Source organism: Denticeps clupeoides, chromosome 16 (assembly GCF_900700375.1).
Source record: "Denticeps clupeoides chromosome 16, fDenClu1.1, whole genome shotgun sequence".
Lineage (NCBI taxonomy): Eukaryota > Metazoa > Chordata > Actinopteri > Clupeiformes > Denticipitidae > Denticeps > Denticeps clupeoides.
Genome location: NC_041722.1, coordinates 3,027,459 through 3,046,515, shown reverse-complemented (window position 1 = coordinate 3,046,515; position 19,057 = coordinate 3,027,459). Strand labels below are relative to the sequence as shown.

At 42.9% G+C, this 19,057-nt stretch overlaps 1 protein-coding gene across 4 annotated transcripts in view; it reads right to left on the bottom strand.

Annotated features, from left to right (window-relative positions):
• The window catches only part of igdcc4 (immunoglobulin superfamily, DCC subclass, member 4), a 49,422-nt gene that overhangs the window by 13,596 nt on the left and 16,769 nt on the right, over positions 1–19,057 (bottom strand). For all 4 annotated transcript variants that reach the window (XM_028956899.1, XM_028956900.1, XM_028956901.1 and 1 more), the window contains exons 2-8: positions 14,301–14,612; positions 8,187–8,328; positions 5,909–6,042; positions 2,854–2,988; positions 1,552–1,704; positions 753–1,163; positions 68–232 (exon numbers count right to left, since the gene is read on the bottom strand). In XM_028956899.1, coding sequence (XP_028812732.1) covers positions 68–232; positions 753–1,163; positions 1,552–1,704; positions 2,854–2,988; positions 5,909–6,042; positions 8,187–8,328; positions 14,301–14,612 — 1,452 coding nt within the window. The remainder of the gene's footprint in view (positions 1–67; positions 233–752; positions 1,164–1,551; positions 1,705–2,853; positions 2,989–5,908; positions 6,043–8,186; positions 8,329–14,300; positions 14,613–19,057) is intronic.

Sequence of the window (19,057 nt, the reverse complement as noted above, 5' to 3'; positions counted from 1 at the left end):
GGAATTGGTCAAATTGTCAAAAGGTCATGAAGACTATTTTAAAATGACCATGAATGTCATGGCTCACCATCTTCCAACATCTCCACGGTAACAGGCTGAGATGGACGACTGGCGCCCATCGGGGAGTACGCCACCACATAGAAGGTGTAGGACGTATGGGGCTGCAGCTCCTTCACAAGATACTCTGTGGTGTCGTTATTCACAGCAAACTGGTACTCCATGTTGTTGGAACCTGCCCAGAGAGTAACATGAGTGTCCTTGCAGGTGTGTGTGTGGTTTCCAAGTCAATTTTGCCCCACAATGTGCAATCCAGTTACATGACAAAAACAGTAATACAGAGCACCCCACCCCACCCATTTCCCGCCTCTGTTTCCACCATGTGCCCCCTTCACATTTCTGTATGCCCCATATATGCCTGTCTAGAACCGCCATTGCCTGGACCAAACCCTAACCCCTAAAAAAAGGTTTTTAGAGACAGGAGACAACATTTTTGGCATAAATGGGACAAGGGCCTTATTATTATCATATGACAACACTGTGATTTTCAGTCATAACTGTTAAATCTGCTTTAGTAATAAAGAATACTAAGAGTGTAAAATGCATTTTTGCTTGTAAAAAACAAAAAAAAAAAGACATAATACTCTAAACCTGTGCATGTTTGGGCTGGGGTCAGGTTGCTGACCATTACAACATGCACACCTCAAAGTTTGGACATTTTTTAATGATTTGAACTCTCTCAGTGCCATACCCACCCATTGCCCTCTGGTAGTGCACAGAGAAACCAATGATTTGGTCACTGTTGAGCTCTGGTCGCTCCCAGGTGAGCATTGCAGTGGTGCTGGAGTAGGGTGTGGCCTGCAGCTGGCGTGGTGCGCTAGGAAGCCCCTCCCTCACGATGACTGTCAGCTTAGCGGTGGCACAGGCGGTGCCCAGGCTATTGGAGGCGATGCACTGGTAGTAGCCAGCGTCGTCCAGACCCAGCTGGTTGATCAGCAGCACCCCGGGACTCTGGGTCTTCACTCGGCCGTTGGGCAGCACCCGTTTCCCGTTCCTCAGCCAGTGTAGGGCCGGCGGGGGGTCACCAGAGCTATTGCACACGAACCGAGCCGTGTTGCCCCGTGAGAGAGAAACGGTCTCAGGCGGCTGCAGGATGACTGGAGGAGCTGAGAGAGGGAGAGAGAACAACTCACTCAGTGCCACGTTAGCCAGTGAGCCCAACTTGTAATTATTTCAATTCTATTTCAAAATAGATTTTATTTTTATTTACTCATTTTGTGAAGCCAAACAACTGAAAATTGGGATATATGCACGGTTGTGCACATAATTTCACTCATTCAGTCATTTTCTCTTCCCAAATTGTAGACTTTTCCTATAGTTTAGACTGAAGGTAATCCAGGTGGGCAAAAAGTCATCACATTAAAATGCTGAGATGTATTTTCGTCTCTTCATTTCCAAGTAAAGAGCTAAAATGTATCAATTGGTCCTGTTCTGGAGTCTTTTGTAGGTGCTGCTACATTGTAAAGTAAGAAAACCAATGACACACACACTTACACAGAACACGCAGCTCAGCGGGGGCACTGATAAACTCCCGGGTCTTGGGCTTGTTGGCTCGGCATACGTACACACCGGTGTGGTGTCTCTGCGCGTCCAGGATCACCAGGTTGGTTTCGAGGACAACCACATCAGTAGCAATGGGCCTCCCATCTGTCCCCGGAGAGAGATTGAGTGACAGGGAGGACAGAGATAGAGGAAATATGAGAAAGACCACACAATAAGTTCATCAATACATCAGTCATCTACAGTTACAGTTATGGCATTGACAGCCAGGAAAAAAACCCTGTTTGTTTCTGTTCGCCATCAGGTCATGGTTTGGTGATGTTTCCCATGTCATGTGCTCGAGGTAACCCAGTCTTGTGACATCATGCATATGTGTCCTCCTTCCTCGCCAAGTCCAGCCACCATGAGCAAGTCATTTTACGACATAAGCAATGTTCTGACAGTTGTTCATCAATTTTATGTTACTTTATTGGACAAAATAATAGTTTTCTATGAAAAAAAATAATGACAGTGCACAAACACACACAAAATAAAAGTTAAAGGTTGCCTATTATGAGATTTTTAATTTGTGAGTTTATTGAACATTAATCCAAGTTCCTCAAGCCTATATATGGTCTGCAGTGGCTAGAAATGGTGATAGGTGTAGAGAGTGCTTTGGCCATTCTGATTCACCATTCAGAGAGTAGCAGCTCAGACAGTCGGATCTAGAATTTGACCCCTTACATCGTCATAAGGGGAAAGGTTACCTCCCGTTTCTCATGCTTTGTCTGCCTAGAGAATTTTCCACCCCTCCCCTAAAAAAGTAACTCTACCATCTGTCATGGTTTCCAAATGTGCAAAGCATTGCAGTTGCTCTGTGCTTGGATGTAAAAATTTATTTTTCAGTCACACAAAGGTCTGACGAACCAGTGGGTTACTCTATAGGCCGCTCTCCTCCTTGACCCGCCTCTCTCCTCCTCATTAGCATATAAAGCTACAGGCAAAGATCATCCTGGGGAAATCTCAATGTGGGACTGGATCAAAGTGGCTGTAATTCTGCACCATAATAGGGGTCCTTTCATAATACTTTTAATACGGGACCTTTAAGCAGATATTGCCATGCATATTCTAACCAGAACCACAAGGTGGCAGATAAAGACCACATTATAGAGAAAGAACCACTCAAAAACAACACATTTTCTGTCACTATTTCTCAAATCTGCTCTCAGGTGCACATGCTGAAGCACTACACTGCGAACACATACGGGGTAGATGAAAGGACATGGACCAATGCTGCGGAAAATTGACCACACTCACCATATCGACTCCAAGACACGAGTGGTTTGGGGTTTCCCTGTGCCATACACTCCATCACAGCTGGCTGCCCCAGCACCACCGTGGAATTCTGCGGTCTTGCCACAAACTCAACTTTACCCAGCACAGGGGACACACCTGAACATGGAAACAGAGAAAAATACAAGGGTTCCAAAATCAATCAAAATACAGAGACACATAAAGAACAAGAAGGATGATAGTTAAAGGGTCTCTGGGAGCTCTAATGTCTCTGGCCTGGTTAAAGTGGAAAGTGTGGGACTTGAAACTAAATCAAAATCAATCAAGACGAACGCAAAGAACCCAAGAGAGCTACTCTGCAGCTGTGCCAGACGCTGCATTGACTCATTGCTTTTATACACTCAATGGCTCTTATTCATCAAACTCCAATACAAATAAGTGCAGATTCTGGTAGGTAATGGAACGATGAATCGATCAGTTGCAAAAACCATTAACCAAACGCCTGTTAACTACATTTCACTCCTTTAGATAAGCGTGACCCAAGGCAATCAGGTTCGACATGAAAACAAGAAATGCTTTTACTTGATACTTAATACTTGCATGTCGTCCCATTCAAGGCCGACTCAGACACAAAATCCAGACGACAATATGATTATAAACGAGGGTGGAAAGGTCCACACAGACAAGCACGCGTTCACAGGCCACGCAGGACAAAACCGGCATCTTATAAATAAAATCATGAAGCTGGATGAGGCAGCACATGGCTATCTATGAGGCTAAAGGGCTGTAATTGATTCACCTCTGCTTCTGAGAGACACAAGGTCAGGGTGATGTCTTGTGGGTTCATCCACAACACAGACATCGCATTAGCAGGGAGCGTTGTGAAAGGATTAGATCACAAGGTCTCATTTCAAACATAATATAGCATCTATAGGAGCTAAACAGTTAGAAACATCTGAGCACCTCAATACAGTACAGTACTTTTACCAAGGTTCCAGGGCCTAATTTCCATATTGAGCTATGTGGACGTGCTTATAATGGTCAGGTGAGTTCAAACTGCTCAAACCTGAAAGCGACAGCCATGGTCTCTTTTAAACCGCTTCATAGCATCCATAGCATGCTGCCAAGGCACAGGAAAAGGCAACAAGAGGCAGAAGAAATCCGATTCGGTTTTCTCCAAGGTTTGTTCCAAGAACCAAACACCTGTCCAGCTATTGAGCATGGATAGATGGATCATGATTGGGAATTGAGTTGCAGACATTTCACTGTCAATTCAAACGTCATGCCATCTGTGAGATACATTCTACAACAAGACAGTGATTTATGAACCAAAAAAAGCAACAGAATAACCTCAGCACTAAAGGTCATGACCCTCACTGAGCATTGTTGAGAATCTGCACCTACTGTACATGACAAAAGAGCACCGAATGCAGGACATCCAAACAAACTTGCAGAACTTGAAGACTTTTTCAATGATAAATTAAATAAGGCCTGAACAACTCTTAGCTACAAACAAGGGTGTTAAGTACTGATCACAAATCAATCCCTGTTCAACTTTGGGGCTGGTTTCTACCTATAAACGATGGACATAAAAGTCCAAGCATGCTTAATATATAAAAAAAATGTGTGAAATTTTGTTTATCAATCAGTTGACGTTCTTTTAACTATTCACAGCAAGTGAGATTTTAAGCAACAGTACCCAGGGCCACAGACCCTGCTCTCAAATCCACAATTTGAACCTTATGATATAGAGTACCGGTAAGTTATTTAAAGTCATTTCATCATTTCTGTAGTTGAGTTCAGCCCCTGCTGACAGAACTGGTTCAAGAGCTGTGTTTGGCCTCTGTGTGTACATAATGCACCACATAAACCACAGGCAGATACATAATTAAATATACACATGGCTTGTGAGCGTCCCTCTCGCTTCACGAATGAGGACCCAGGAGATCTGATGGAAAAGAGGGCAGAGAGGGAGGCGGGACGAGGGTGGCTGGTGATGGCCCTGCAGTTCGCATGTAGGTGTAAAGAGCGCAGATGATTCAGGGACAATAGTGAAGTTGTGACCTTGTCCTGCACCCAGTGAACCATTGTCATGGAGGGGTGCAAATCAGGTCACTCCAACACAGACACCGCTCCTGCATCAGAAGTGTGTGTGTGTGTGTGTGTGTGTAACCAGTCCAGGGACAGGTGCTTGTTACACCAGCCTTACTGTGTGTTTCATCAGACCAGCAACCTGCAGGAGCTCAGGGAAGGAAGAAAAAAATCAATGCATCAGGAGCAGCAGCTACTGCAGACCGACACACACACACAAACACACACACACACACTCACACACACACACATTGATGATTGCAAACACACTAACAAGTGTACGCCTGACACACAGTGTGACGACTTCTACCTCTGGCTAGAAACAGACTATATATAGAGTCTCCAAGGACGAGTGCTGAGCCTCGTTCCGCAAAACAGATATGGACCCGTCCAGAACCCTACAGTAGAGTTATATTCAGCCTGGAGGCAGAACACGCAATCCTACAGGCAACACTACACACTACACAAACCAGCAGACACTACTGACCTGCACACAACCACTGTATAATACTGACCAACACAACTGCTGTATAATACACACAACACAAAACCACTGTATAATACACACAACACACAACCACGGTATAATACACACAACACCACTGACCAACACAACCGCTGTATAATACACACAACACACAACCACTGTATAATACACACAACACACAACCACGGTATAACACACACAACACCACTGACCAACACAACCACTGTATAATACACACAACACACAACCACTGTATAATACACACAATTTCTGCATAATACCCACAACAACACTGACCAACACAACCGTTGTATAATACACACAAGACCACTGACCAACACAACCACTGAATAATACACACAACACACATCTACTGTATAATACAAGTTTTGGGCAAAGGCCAGTTTCACCAGAACTGTTAGGAAGTGGAACTGAGGACACAGCATTGTTCTCTCATAGCTCCTATAATTTACGGCTCTGCACACATGTGTGGACACATACCTAGGTGCACTGACAAAATGGCTTCCTGGCTGAAACGCTTGCGGGCGGAGTTAGAAGCCATGCATCTATAGGAGCCGGCATCTGCTTCCATCACAGCGAGGATCTGCAGAACTCCATTAGGCAGAACAATGAACCTAAACAGAAAAACACAGACTGTCTAACACAAGTTCAGATTTTATCAAATTTATTGATCTTACAATTTGATCCAGAGCTTACAAAGCTCCATCAGGTTTCACCAGTAATTAAATATATTTTTTAAAAATAATTTATTTTGCCAATGAATTAATCACAATTAATTGTGATTAACTCTTAAGACTAAAGCTTTCTATCATACAGCAAGAAGTTCATGGTTTTCTGCATTAATTTGAAATTAAATGTATTACTTTATGTAAATACTGTTTGAATGTCACTCTGGAAAAGAGCATCTGAAAAATGCTGTAAATGTATATATACTGACAAATATAATGTGCTTAAAATATGTCTTTCCATGTCATTCATTGAGAACAACCATAATCAACTCATATTGCTAGTGGAACAGATCACATTTCTTAATATTGGGTACTGATCACTCACAGCTGCCAGTTGTTAGGCTCGAGGACCCATTATAATAGTTACAGGTCGTCCTTCATTGGTTTAAGATAGTGTTACACTGATGTGCATGTGCTATAGCTTTTTTGAGTCTTTTTATGTATGTTCTGCCATGGCATGACAAGTTGACAATCTATCATTAATTGCAACCCTAATGTGTTAATATATCACGACTGATTAAACATTAACAAGTTGCCCTGAAATGAAAATTTCACTTTGTAATACAAGTTACCCTAGCCTGTCTATGGACCTGCAGCTTTAGGCATTCTGAGGACAGTGGTGGCCTAGCAGTTAAGGAAGTGGACCCATGATCGGAAGGTTGTGGGTTTGAATCCCAAACCGCCAAGGTGCCACTGAGGTGCTACTGAGTAGGTGCCTGTCATGGCTACCTAAGGGTGATGGTTAAAAGCAGAGGACAAATTTCATTGTGTGCACCGTGTGCTGTGCAGCAGTGTTTCACAATCACTTTTATTTTTCTTATTCTCCTCCTCATACCGCTTCTCTCCTCCTCTTTAGCATTTAAAGTTACAGACACCGAAACGGTGCGTCCTGGGGAAATCTCATTGTGGGACTAGCTGTAATTCAGAATTTTTTCTGATACAGTATTAGACCTATATAAAAGTTATAGGACTTTTAACATATATTAATAACACTCTGCCGGTACAAGTGTGTGTGCATTAGCGTTTTCACATCAATCGAGTGAAAAGGTCACCGAAGCACCTCCTAGTTAAATAAGATGCATTGGCACCTGAACGGGGAGAGTATGTCAGGCCAGTACAAGACAGAGAGATGCAGTGTGAAAGAGTGTGAGAAGGAAAGCGAGGGAGATTAACCAGTTGCAATGAAGTGAAAATGACTGAGACGAATGTGAAAAATCTGTATGTTTGTATCTGAAGACGCGAACAGCTGCCGGTGATTCTTGGAAGTGAATCAATGACCAGAACAGGGAGCAACAAAAGGCCAAAATCTCCCCTCCGGAGACGCAGGAAAGCGAAGAGCACAGGAGGGGTGAATAGACAGAGAGAAAGAAGTAAAGATGGAGTGCAGAGGGGTGGGTAAGAGTCATGTGGAGCAGATTATGTGTATCTTTCCACCAGCTTTAAAGCGGGTCGGGCCATGTGAGTGAGAGCGAGCGGTGGGGGTTTATTTAAACAAACAGCACACGCTGCACTCGAGAATCTGTCTGTTCCCTTCCTCTGGCGAAAATAAATAAGGAGCAAACTGCTCAGAGGATGCAGCTCGTTCCAGTACCAATATTTTTATCCTTCTTTACTACAATGTTATTCTATTCCCCACAGACACATCGCTATATTACATGTTACCCCTTTTACTTCACACTTTATATCAATACCTGGACCAAGAGGTGGCATGGTGGTTAGTGTTGTGGTCACACACCTCCAAGCTGTGAGTATGAATCCTGGCTCGGGCTTTGTGAGTGTGTATTTCTAGGCATGTACACTAGATGAATATTAACTATAAATAAATTGTCGTGTGATGTGAGTAAATTTTGTGTGTGTGTATGCATTTGCTCTGCAGTGGGCTAATGCCATGCTCTGGGATGATGTGGCCCCAAATTCTGTGAATTGTGCATGAGACAGATGGCCACTGCTGGTTCAATGACTGTTCAGAACAACCCCGCAAGCACAGGTCACAGGACTGGACCTTCCTGGGGTTAAGTGAAGACATTCACCTCGCTTGAGGCACCAATGGTTCTTGGTCTTTCTCCCAGGTGATGCTGGGCATTGGCACACCCTCCACCTGGCACTCAAATCGGGCAGCAGCACCGGACTCTACCACCTGTGGCTCTGGGTCCTGGAGGAACCGGGACAGACCTGTGAGGGCAAACGTAGAGTGAATGCAAGAAGTCCTCCTAGGAACTGCAGACAGTTAGCTGCTGAATTATATAATGATAACTAGAATATAAAAATAATAGAAATACAACAGTTCATCTGGAGTAGTCACTTTCTCTATACTCACTAATATAAAAAGTTTTAGAATTTAGGGTTCTATTACATAGTGTAACGTCACAGAAAGAAGGAAGAGAACCCAGGCGTAGAAAGTAGACACTTTATTTTTACACTGAACAAACAAAAGGAAACACTCACACCGGCACACTCATCACACGCACCCCAAAAACCAAGACTTAAATAACTTAATAAACGAGTGGCTGAGCACAAACAGTATTTCCCTTCACTCATCGATTCGTTGTGCAATACCGGAAACCAGAGCTCTGATGCAGGCACAGTGAAATAGGGAAGACACAAGGGTGGAAGTAGCCTAGTGGTTAACACACTCACCTATGAACCAGAAGACCCAGGTTCAAATCCCGCTAAATACCATTGTGTCCCTGAGCAAGACACTTAACCCTAAGTTGCTCCAGGGGGACTGTCCCTGTAAATACTGATTGTAAAGACATCAGGTGTGGGGAATCAAGGAGGCGTGGTCTGCAGTCAGAGCTCTGGGAACTATTCCTGGGATCCACCATGACACAGTGTATCACAGATCACAGCTAAAAGTTGCTATTGGTCACAGATTCATGGAAATGCTGAATTTACCAGAGTATGGTTAGTTAAAAAAGAAAAAAAAAACGTCAGCGCTCTAAAATACTCTCTTCCTGCTGCTAGCAGATCAAGGCCCAGATATCCAAATGATATAGGCTTATCTGGCAGTTTCTCAATGAGCACACAGGAGCCACAGCGCGGTTCAGTACTGTACAGGCCAGTGGCCTCGGACCGGTCCCAGTCAACCATTAACCAGGGAGCCCTCCAGCTATTACAATCTAATGTAAACAATCACAGTCCGATAGGGATAGGGAGATGTCACTGTGTGTGTGTGTGTGTGTGTGTGTGTGTGTGTTATTCATGTGAACTTACAATGCACTTCCACATACGTAAGAGTAAATGTTTGTGTTAGTTGACTAAAAGAATGAAACATATGCTGAAAGGCTACATGAATGTTTGACCCTGGTAAGAGGGGGTGGTCTGCATTTATTTCTGCCTGCGTCACAGAAGCGGCAGTAAATGAACCTTCTCAGGCAGACAAATGATATAAAACTCAGCCTTGTACTATACTGTACTCTGTCCGTGCCCTTTGGTAGTCTCTTACAGCCCATCAGGTCCAAAATCCAGACTCCGCTTATTCAATTTCCTCCAATCTCACCTGCCTCAGCTATGAAGCTGTACCTCCAGGGCCGTAGTGCCTTGTGTTATTTATATGTTCTGCTCTGTTGTTGTGTGTGTGTGTGCTTGTGTTTCGTTTTTAGGCTCATGGAGGGGTTACATTTTCTGGCTCCGCCCACTGCCGTATGAAACGAAGCCTCCTGCTTGCAGACTGTGGCCTTGTGCTTGATCGGTTGGAGAGAGTGTGGCGAGAGAAGCTTATATTCAATCTTCTGTTTAGCGTTGTGTTAGTTGTGGCCCATTGCTTGTGTGTGCTCTCCCATCTGTATGTAATCTCTCGCTTGACTGTGAAGGGGAAAACATGGACAGAATTGCAAAATTCGTTGTACAATTACGTATAATTTGCATTTCTGGCCACTGCAGCCCTCTACATGTGTTTTCAGTTGAGGCGGGACTTTTGCACACACCATCGTAATGTAAATGCCCGGTCAGCAATGGTGAAGAGTCTGTCGGTGCCGAATCCGGACCACTTGCCCGATTGGTTCTGTGCGAACTCCGTGCAGTTCAGCAAACTCTTGGTCATGCAAACAAATCAGCTAATTCAAAACGTGATTTTAGAATCATGGTTCCAGTTCATTATGCAAGTGCGCACAACATTTTTTTTGTATTCCATGTCTTCCCAATGTTTATTTATTTGCTATGTTTATAATGCTGTTATCAAATGTGAAGCACTTTTATTTTTCAAATGGAAGAATGTGTGAAACTGTGAGATAATATTTGCATTTCAGTAAATGGTCAAGCACTATTAAACAATGATTAAATGTCATATTGCATTTGTTCTTTTTTCCCCATCCACTCCATAAGCACACAGGTTTTAGGTGAATAAATATGTTTATAAAAGGAAAAACTAAAATGAATTTCATAGGGCTCTATCTGTGTTGTGATCCTTTTGTCTGTGAATAAATGTACAAATGATTCCACTTCAATTGGTTGTGTGTGAATCCCAGGCACACATTCCCAGCCCCTCGATGGGGTTGGGACTAGTGGGGGCTCATCTGGGATTTTTAAACGTCCACATCGGAGGTAATTAGATGTGTGCAAATCTGTGTGTGGGGCGGGTATCAACGGGTGCCGGAAGCTCGGGTAAGTCAGGCTGTTCCAGCTGAGGTGTGCTTTGGCCATCCCGTTCGTTGGACAGGATGGACGGGATTATTTTGCTTTCTTTGTTATCTGTTTTTGGGGTTATGCAGTCAAAAAGCAGGCTTTGGTCCAAAGCCAAAGGTTGTGACGTTTTAGGCATTTAAAGGTGCCCTCAATCTAGATAGATATTAGATAGCATTCTGGGATAGGTAAAGAGGACCAGAGCCCCAAGGGTTACTTTACTGTGTTTATTGTCATCCTGAAAATGATTGAGGTGAAGTATTTGGCTGTAGTGTAGAGTTATTTTGTTACCTTGTTAATGTTCTTTTTTATCTTACATTAGAGTTAAAGTCTGCATTGCAGAGATAATGTTGTTAGTGGAGGATTTCATAACACTGTGTTGTTCTTGGAGCGCTTTATGAAACAGCAGTCCTTTAACATTGCTGGATTTTATTTGATCACTGTTAAAACTGAGGAGAAAAGGTTTAAGGACACTTTGCTCAGGGTAGTGGTATCAGTTTTTTGTTTGACGGAATATTCTCCGCGATGTGATGCATTTCCGGTTTAGCTAAAACTATGGGAGTACTCAGGAAAATAAGATTCTAACTACAAACAGCTAAATTCCAGGCCGAACGTGAAGGTTGAGTGTGAAAGGATTTGGAGAAGGAGATTCAGCTCTGGAAACCTGAGGTCCAGTGAGAGCTTCATTTAAGGAAAATTGAACAAGAGGCATTGGAACGTGAACATGAGCACCACCCTGAGATCACCCTGCAAAATATGGTAACCTGAGCTCACGCGTGGCAGTACAGAGACGTGATTAGTCTGTGACACATTTTTCAAGGTCAGTAAATCGGTCGACCACATTTTACTGGGAAAATGGGTTGTTAAAAAAGATGGTTGGTGGTGGTGATGATTTGGTTGGATGGTGATATAGTTGGATGAGTCATGAGTCTGGAAAAAATTTATCATGATCGTGACCATGGACCATGATTTTGCAAGTCATATCTATGTTACAAAAATGTACAAAAGTATTTCATGCTATTTCTTCTGGACCGGCCTATCATTGCCATTCATGGCATGCATGTCTGCTCACAAGAAAAAAAACGTTGTTTCCGCCTGCACCCAAGTCTGCCGGGTGAACAATTTAAGTGGGGGGCCACGTGTTATCCGGAAGCGGTCCCGCTTTGCTCACTGAGGGCAAAATGCTCATTGAGCATTACTATCTTTCTTTTCCATGTCTGGTCAGTTGAGGGTAGTGTCATTCCAGCCTGAGCCATGTATGCAATGTGGTTAAAGGTGCTCTCTCTTTGGTTTAAATGACGATGAAATGTCATTATGATGTGGCTCAGTCGTTTCAGTCAGGAGATCATGTTTTGATTTTGTTACCTATCATGGAGTCTGCTCTACAGGAAAAATTGTCTGGCCCTAATGCAGACAAGGCAAAATTGAACGATTCAAATTAAATTGGCATTACACCTAATAGGAAATGTGAAGCTTGTGTTAAAGTCTTATGTGTGTACCAAAAGCGAAAGTCTGAACATTCCTGCCACAGTGGTGGCCAATGTTATTATGCCTTCATATTCTCCAGAGGAAGATGATCTACACCTTGTTTCCAGGGCTTGTTTGCAGAATTATGTGATTCTGTGCAACCTAGAAGGACTTTAACTGGTTTGTCATTGTATCATTGTGATGAGGAACACGTTTCTGATGTGCCTACTCAAACTAATGTGTTTACTGATGAAATTGATCATAAATCTTGTCCTGATTAAGCAACATGCGTATTGCAGTAACCCAATGAAGAGGTCAGTAATGCAAGCCAAAGTGCAGTATCTGCTTCAGCAAGGTCTCGCAACACCAAGCAGCAGTGCTTAGAGCTCGCAGTGTCTGCTGGTGTCTAGATGGTAAATTCCCACTCTGCACACTTTTTACATGAAAGTAAATGCAGTGATGATTCTTTTCCGCTGCTGTGTATGTAAGACTGTATAGATAAAGTTCTTTACGGTTCTGCATGGAAACTGGATCTGTTAAAGGGTTATTGGCCGATTCCTCCTACAGTCCTACAGTATTCAGTCATGCCTTTTGTATTGCGTAATGCTCCCATGACATTCCAGCAGCTGATGTGTATTGTTTTGGGTGGTAACCAATCTCAGCAAACAGAATGGCCATGAACAAGTGTGCCCTCTTGAGGTGGAGGTTAAAGCCATTAAAAAAAATTGGGAATCGCGGTGTTTCCAAGGGATCGGTTATGACAGTGTATTTTGTAGTAGCTTTTCTGCAGTTGTCTTTGTGTCGAAGTCTTACATTTTAAACTCAAGGTGGATGCAAGTGCAACTGGTGCTGGTGCAGTCCTTCTACAAGAAGATCCGATCACCTTGATCACCCCATTTGCTACTTCAGATGAAGTAGATGAATTACAGTACCATTGAGAAAACAGCTTTAGCCTTACTGTTAGGCTTACAACATTTTGAAGTCTATGTGGGTTCTTGTCACGTGATGCTGCTCAGGTGCACAGAGAAGAGTGACATGGCCGGTTCTCTGTCATTGTTTGGATTTGCAGATCAGCAACCAGCCACGACTCCGCTCACCTTGAAACCAGTAACACCGTTCCTTACCCTGTTGTCTACTCCTTCCTCTTGTCTGTATTACATGAACACCAACATCTGTGGTTGTGCTGCTTTGGCTGACTCGCGGATCAAACCACTATTGGGTTCTTTCGTCTCTTCACACATGCTCTTCATCTATGTTTCCTCACCTTGTGAAAGTTCTTCTAGCATGCCTGTCAATATTTTCCCTGACCCTTTGGTATTTCTTTCCAGGATGAAGAATACGAATCGGCGCACCATGTGGTGGTCATTATAATTCCATCTAAAGAACTGATATAACAGAGGCTTGGAGTCCCTACAACAGTCTTTTAGTGATTGTGATGTGTACTTGTTTCACGGCTGGGTGCAGCTGGGGCCACAGCCTGCATCACCCAGCCTGACAGCAGGGCTCTAATCATGGACAGGGTCCTGATGGTTAGGGTCCTGTTAAAAGGAACAGTTTGGAAGCAGAACAGATGCTGCTGCATTGATGTGGATATTTACTTTCCCTTTGTGTGCCTCACGGCTGCGGGTCTGTTTTTGTTTGTTTCCTTTGGAGTGTTACGTCTCTAGTCCCTGGGCCATAGTGTTATTTACAAGTTCTGCTCTGTTGTTTTGTGTGTTGGCCTTTCAGGCTAATGGAGTGGTTTCTGATCACTGTCTCCGCCCACCACCTCATGTCCGCACACACTGATTACATGGGATTAAGAAAAAATATACTGATGTTATATATACACACTACAAAATAGTTTAATGCACATATTTTATATACTGAGCATCAGAACCCACAAAGGTAACACATTTCTGTCTTTACATTTAATCATAACTTTTTTTGTGTCTGTGTTTTGTACTACAATTGACAGCTTTTTTTCGTAAAATATTAAATTTAGTTTAATTTAGTTTTAAGCTTTTTGTGACTATTTCACACTGATCATGCAATTGTTAGATGTGTGTTTTACTCACTGGCCAGGTGCAGGCTGATCACACGGCTAGTCACTGCTCCAAACGCATTGGTGCTGATGCAGTTGTAACCCCCCTCCACTCCAGCAGGTGTTGCCCTGGCATCTCGCTGCACAGGCGTGATCAGCAGAGAGCCGTTGGGAAACGTCCTCGCGACCTCGCTAACCAGCAGCGGCACCCCGTCCTGCAGCCAGGTGACCTCTGACTGCTCCTCCGACGAGCCCAGCTGACAGTCCAGCAACACGGGCATGCCAGCCTCCAGCACCGCATGCACTGGACCAGCGGCACAGCTCAGCTCCACAGACACCAGCTTCACTGCAGAGACAAAAGGAGAAATTCAGCTTCAGCTACACTGCATCACCAGTCATGTGTGTACATATAAATTTTATAACAGGAAACATTACTGTGGTAAAGGCGTCTGAGCAATAATCAAAAATTAGGTTTCATGTTATAACCATTTCCTCTGAGCACAAAAACCTCAGCATGGGAAATGCATGGGAATGTACCATTAGGTAGATTTTCTTTTCGCATTTTTAGTTTGTGCCATTTGAGTTCATGGCAGTGTGACTATTAACTGTCACACCATCATACACACAAAAGACAGTTATTTCTTCTTTTCATGAGCAGAGTCAATTGTAATGTGTGAACCTGGCCCACCAGGTGGCACAAATTTACAGTTGGTTCAGAGCAGGGTGATTAGGACCAGGCTGATTTTGTATTGCTTGACCCAGGTGCCATGATTTCCTTTGTTCCTGCTTTTTGTTGATGTGTGAAGGAGTAAGGTTTTAACCATTGTGTGCCTCTGCCTTCTCTCTTGAACAAAGCATTATACTAATTGGTACAGCAAGCACACTTTCTGGAAACTGGACATTTAACCTGAAAATCAGAAGAGAAGACGTATTACAGCTGTCTGTAGGATGGTTCAATTATCTTTAAAGTAAAAAAAAATGACAAAACGTGTTCTTTGGGATCTCAGTAAGTGATGACAACTTTTTTTTAATGAGGTACTGGTGGTGTTTACAGGCAGTGGAAGAATGCTGTCTGCGTCACTGCTGAATCAAGGGAACTGTGCAGATTTGACATTCAGTTGCAGTTGTGAAAACACAACTGCACCATTATAAGCCACAGCAGCACAGTACACAGCAGGGTTGCTCAACTGTCCTCACCAGTGTCATCATGTGCATTGGGTGCACCTGGTTATGCACCTGGCACCAATCTGCATGACAACAGGGCGGTTATCAGAAGCTTCTGAGCAGACATTCGGGGCTGTGACATTTTATGTGGACCGTGCAACGTATGACTAGAGTTGTTTTCAGTTCTGGCAATCGCCACACGCCTGTGGGTTCGTACTTGTTCTTTTTCCCCTGTTTTCAGCCATCGGGCCGAGTTGGTTTATGTGTTGTTTAATAAATCATTGTTTCCCAGAATGTCCCACCTGCGCTTCATTCACCAGTCAGCTAGCTGACGTGACAAAATGTCACAGCCCAAACCTAAAGCACAAAGCAAAAAAGCAGAGGAAGAAGAGCACACAGAAAAACTCAGCCAGTCGTTGTGAGTGTGGGTGCCGGCGGGGAGCTCGTGGGGTCAGGGAGTTCCGCGGCGAGACATGCCAGGACTGAGATATGTCCCGGTGGGACAGGATGTCGGGCCGTGGTGGGCATTATCTCATCACTCTCTTCATCAATTGACCATCTCTGTCCTCTATCATACAAACCCAATAGGATGTAATACACTGGATCTAATTCCTTCTACACTGCTTCAATCTATCTCTCATGAGCACCTCTATTTCAACACACCCATTTTTAATAAGTCCATAACATATGGTCTCGTCCAAAGAACCTTCAAAGGCTAGAATAATCCCAATTCTTAAGAAAGAAGCACCCATAATCATTTCTCACTACCTTACCAAGAACAACTTCCAGGACCCAAATCAGTGTGGTTTCATACCTGCCCACTCTACAGAGACTGCTCTTCTGGCTATTACATGCTGCTAGATCAACAAAATTGTCATCAGGTTCTGGACCTTTCACCAGCATTTTTACAAGACTCTCCTGACCATCGTTAGGGGTCTGGGAATTAGCAGTTCAGCATGGCAGTGGAATGCTTCTTATCTGGAGGCTAGGTCTAACCAGGTGACATGGAAGGGGACCACATCTGCACCAGACAAGCTCTCGACAATTCCCCCTCCTATTCATCTCACATTTCCAATCACTCTCATTCATGTCAATTCCTTCTCTACAACGGTGGCTCATACGGAAAGGATAGGTACTAAAGACCAGAAGTTTGTGTTTTACCACTCATTTACTGTGTGAGATCAACCCAACTGAAATGATAGAAATTGTTTTACAGCTGTACCCTGCATTCCCTGACTCCAGTCCAGAACACTGAAGTGAGACTGAGCAGCTGGTCTCAGTTTAGTCAGTTGGTAAACTGAGAATTACATAATATATTGTTGCTTCAGTCCAAGTACACATATAAATCAAATCATTTTGTGCTCAGATAATTGCACCATCTGACTACACTTGTAAACACTTGTGCGCCGTGTCCGGTAGATTACTGATGGATTGAAGGCTGGTTTAATTTAGAAAAAAAATAAATGTAGGAACATACTTTTCCCTCCTCACTAGACTATTCAGTAATATCAGATAAAATTTTAATATGAGAAGAACTCCCACTCTCATAAAATGTCTGCCAACGAGTGCAGAATTTTGCAAGTTTGCTCCAATTTTTGCCCATTTCTGATTGGCTTATTGGCTTGTGGACCTATTGATGGTGTGGTTGAGAATGAAAGCTGTGCTCTGATCTGCACCCCTTAAATCTAGTGATATTTTTTTCTTTTGCAGGGAATTATACCATCCAACCTGACTTTAACGGCATGCTTTAATGTTAGACTAAGAGGGGAAGGAAATGAGCTAGTTGGATGTAAATAGTTGAATGCAGTATTTTGAGATGTGTGTTACATGGGGGTTACAGTTTGGAATAGGTGGGAGGTTAGGCACGTCACCATCTGCTGCACTTGGCATGGGGTTTGTGCTTCTTCAGAAAGTTGAGCCAAGAAAGCACCACAAAACTCCCGGGTAAGACAATAATGTTGTGTTGTAGATCTCTGGATACTTTTCCTCCATTCCCGCTTTGTGTGTGAGTTTCAAATGTGCAGACCAAACACTAGCCCTTACAGGAAGTTTGTACTTCATGTTATACATTTATGAATCAGATTTCAATTACTTTTCCAAAAAAATGTTTATTTCTTTTTACAAAACTTTTTCCAGGTTTTTAATGAACGTGAGAACCCTGGAGCTGGGATTTGAACTTAGAACCTAGTAGCCCCAAACCTCAATGATAAGAAAGGTGGTCAGCTGTCCAGCCTGGTTTGTGTCGGTTTGACCTCCACAGCTCCATTCAGTTCATATGCTGTAATATTAAACAAAACTGCCACTGCAACCAGGCCAATTTTAATAGTCATTTAAGGTTCCGAAGGCTGCGTTTAGTGGGTGTTTCTAAATGATGAAAGGCTTTATAATGGCTGTTTTCCATCATTGAATATGAATTGTTGCATGAAATGTACATTTTAGTCTGACCTGTCTGCATTCACTGTACCACTCTAATGAAGAGGAACATCTCTTTCTTTCATAAAGGCATTGGATTGTGTTAGAAGGAAAATAAGACATTGTAGGCAAAATGGTCAGAGGTTCAGAACACCACACATTCTGCTATGGTGTTCAGAGGACAGTGCAACAGGTCAGTGATGGAAAATTAATCCTTCACCACAGTACTGTATGAATAGAAGTGAGTAACCCTGAAAATGTAAATTCATTAAAACTATAGTGTATACGTGCATGCACAACACATACACAGCTTACCAGAGCTTTCCACTTGCTCTGATTGAAGCAAACCCTTCAATTAATTAAGCTAATGGCTGATGGAATTATTTCCATGATTAAAATGCATGCTGACCCTCTAGTGTCCTCTACTCCTTCTCAGTGTGCAGCATGTGCATGAATATCATGCACCATGCCAACACACACCTGTTGTGTTGAGGTAAACCCACCAAACACCTCCATTATTGTAAACATTCGCACTCATGCATGGACAAACACACACATTAACACACACTAGGCTTGTCGCGATACTGAAACTTAAAATATATACGAATATGAATTGCATCAGTGGAAAATAACATAGTGTCCAGCACATTTCAGTGTCATTGTCTGGTCTCTGTACACAATGAGCATAAAGCAATCTTGAAAATGTATCCAACATCATAAGGTTCAATATTGAAATGCAACAATATATCTATTCCTGTTATGACTATATTTGACACTTTTGTTTTTGGCATCACCCTCAATCCAAAGGTTAATATCCCCACATTTCTCCATTTTAAATTGCAATAAACGAAACCTTGTTTGGACAACAGGACAAAAGCCTGAAGTCGGAAAAAAACAGTTCATGTTATTATTATATAAAATAAAGACACATTTTGAAACCCAACGTAATAAGACAGCTGCATACTCCAGTAATAAAGCACTCATTCTTCGTTAAATCAATTTGGCTATTTTAAGCTCCCATGTCTACTGTCAGTTGCATTAAAAAAAAAAGTAAATCTTAAAATAATAATGTTATTATTATATAAAAAAAAAAACACATGCACAACTGTGCACTGTAATACATCTTAAATATTATGATGCCGAGCACTACGACAGATACTGAGACAAGACCCACATGGAACATATTCCTCCTGTAAATCTAGGCCAGTGGGGCAG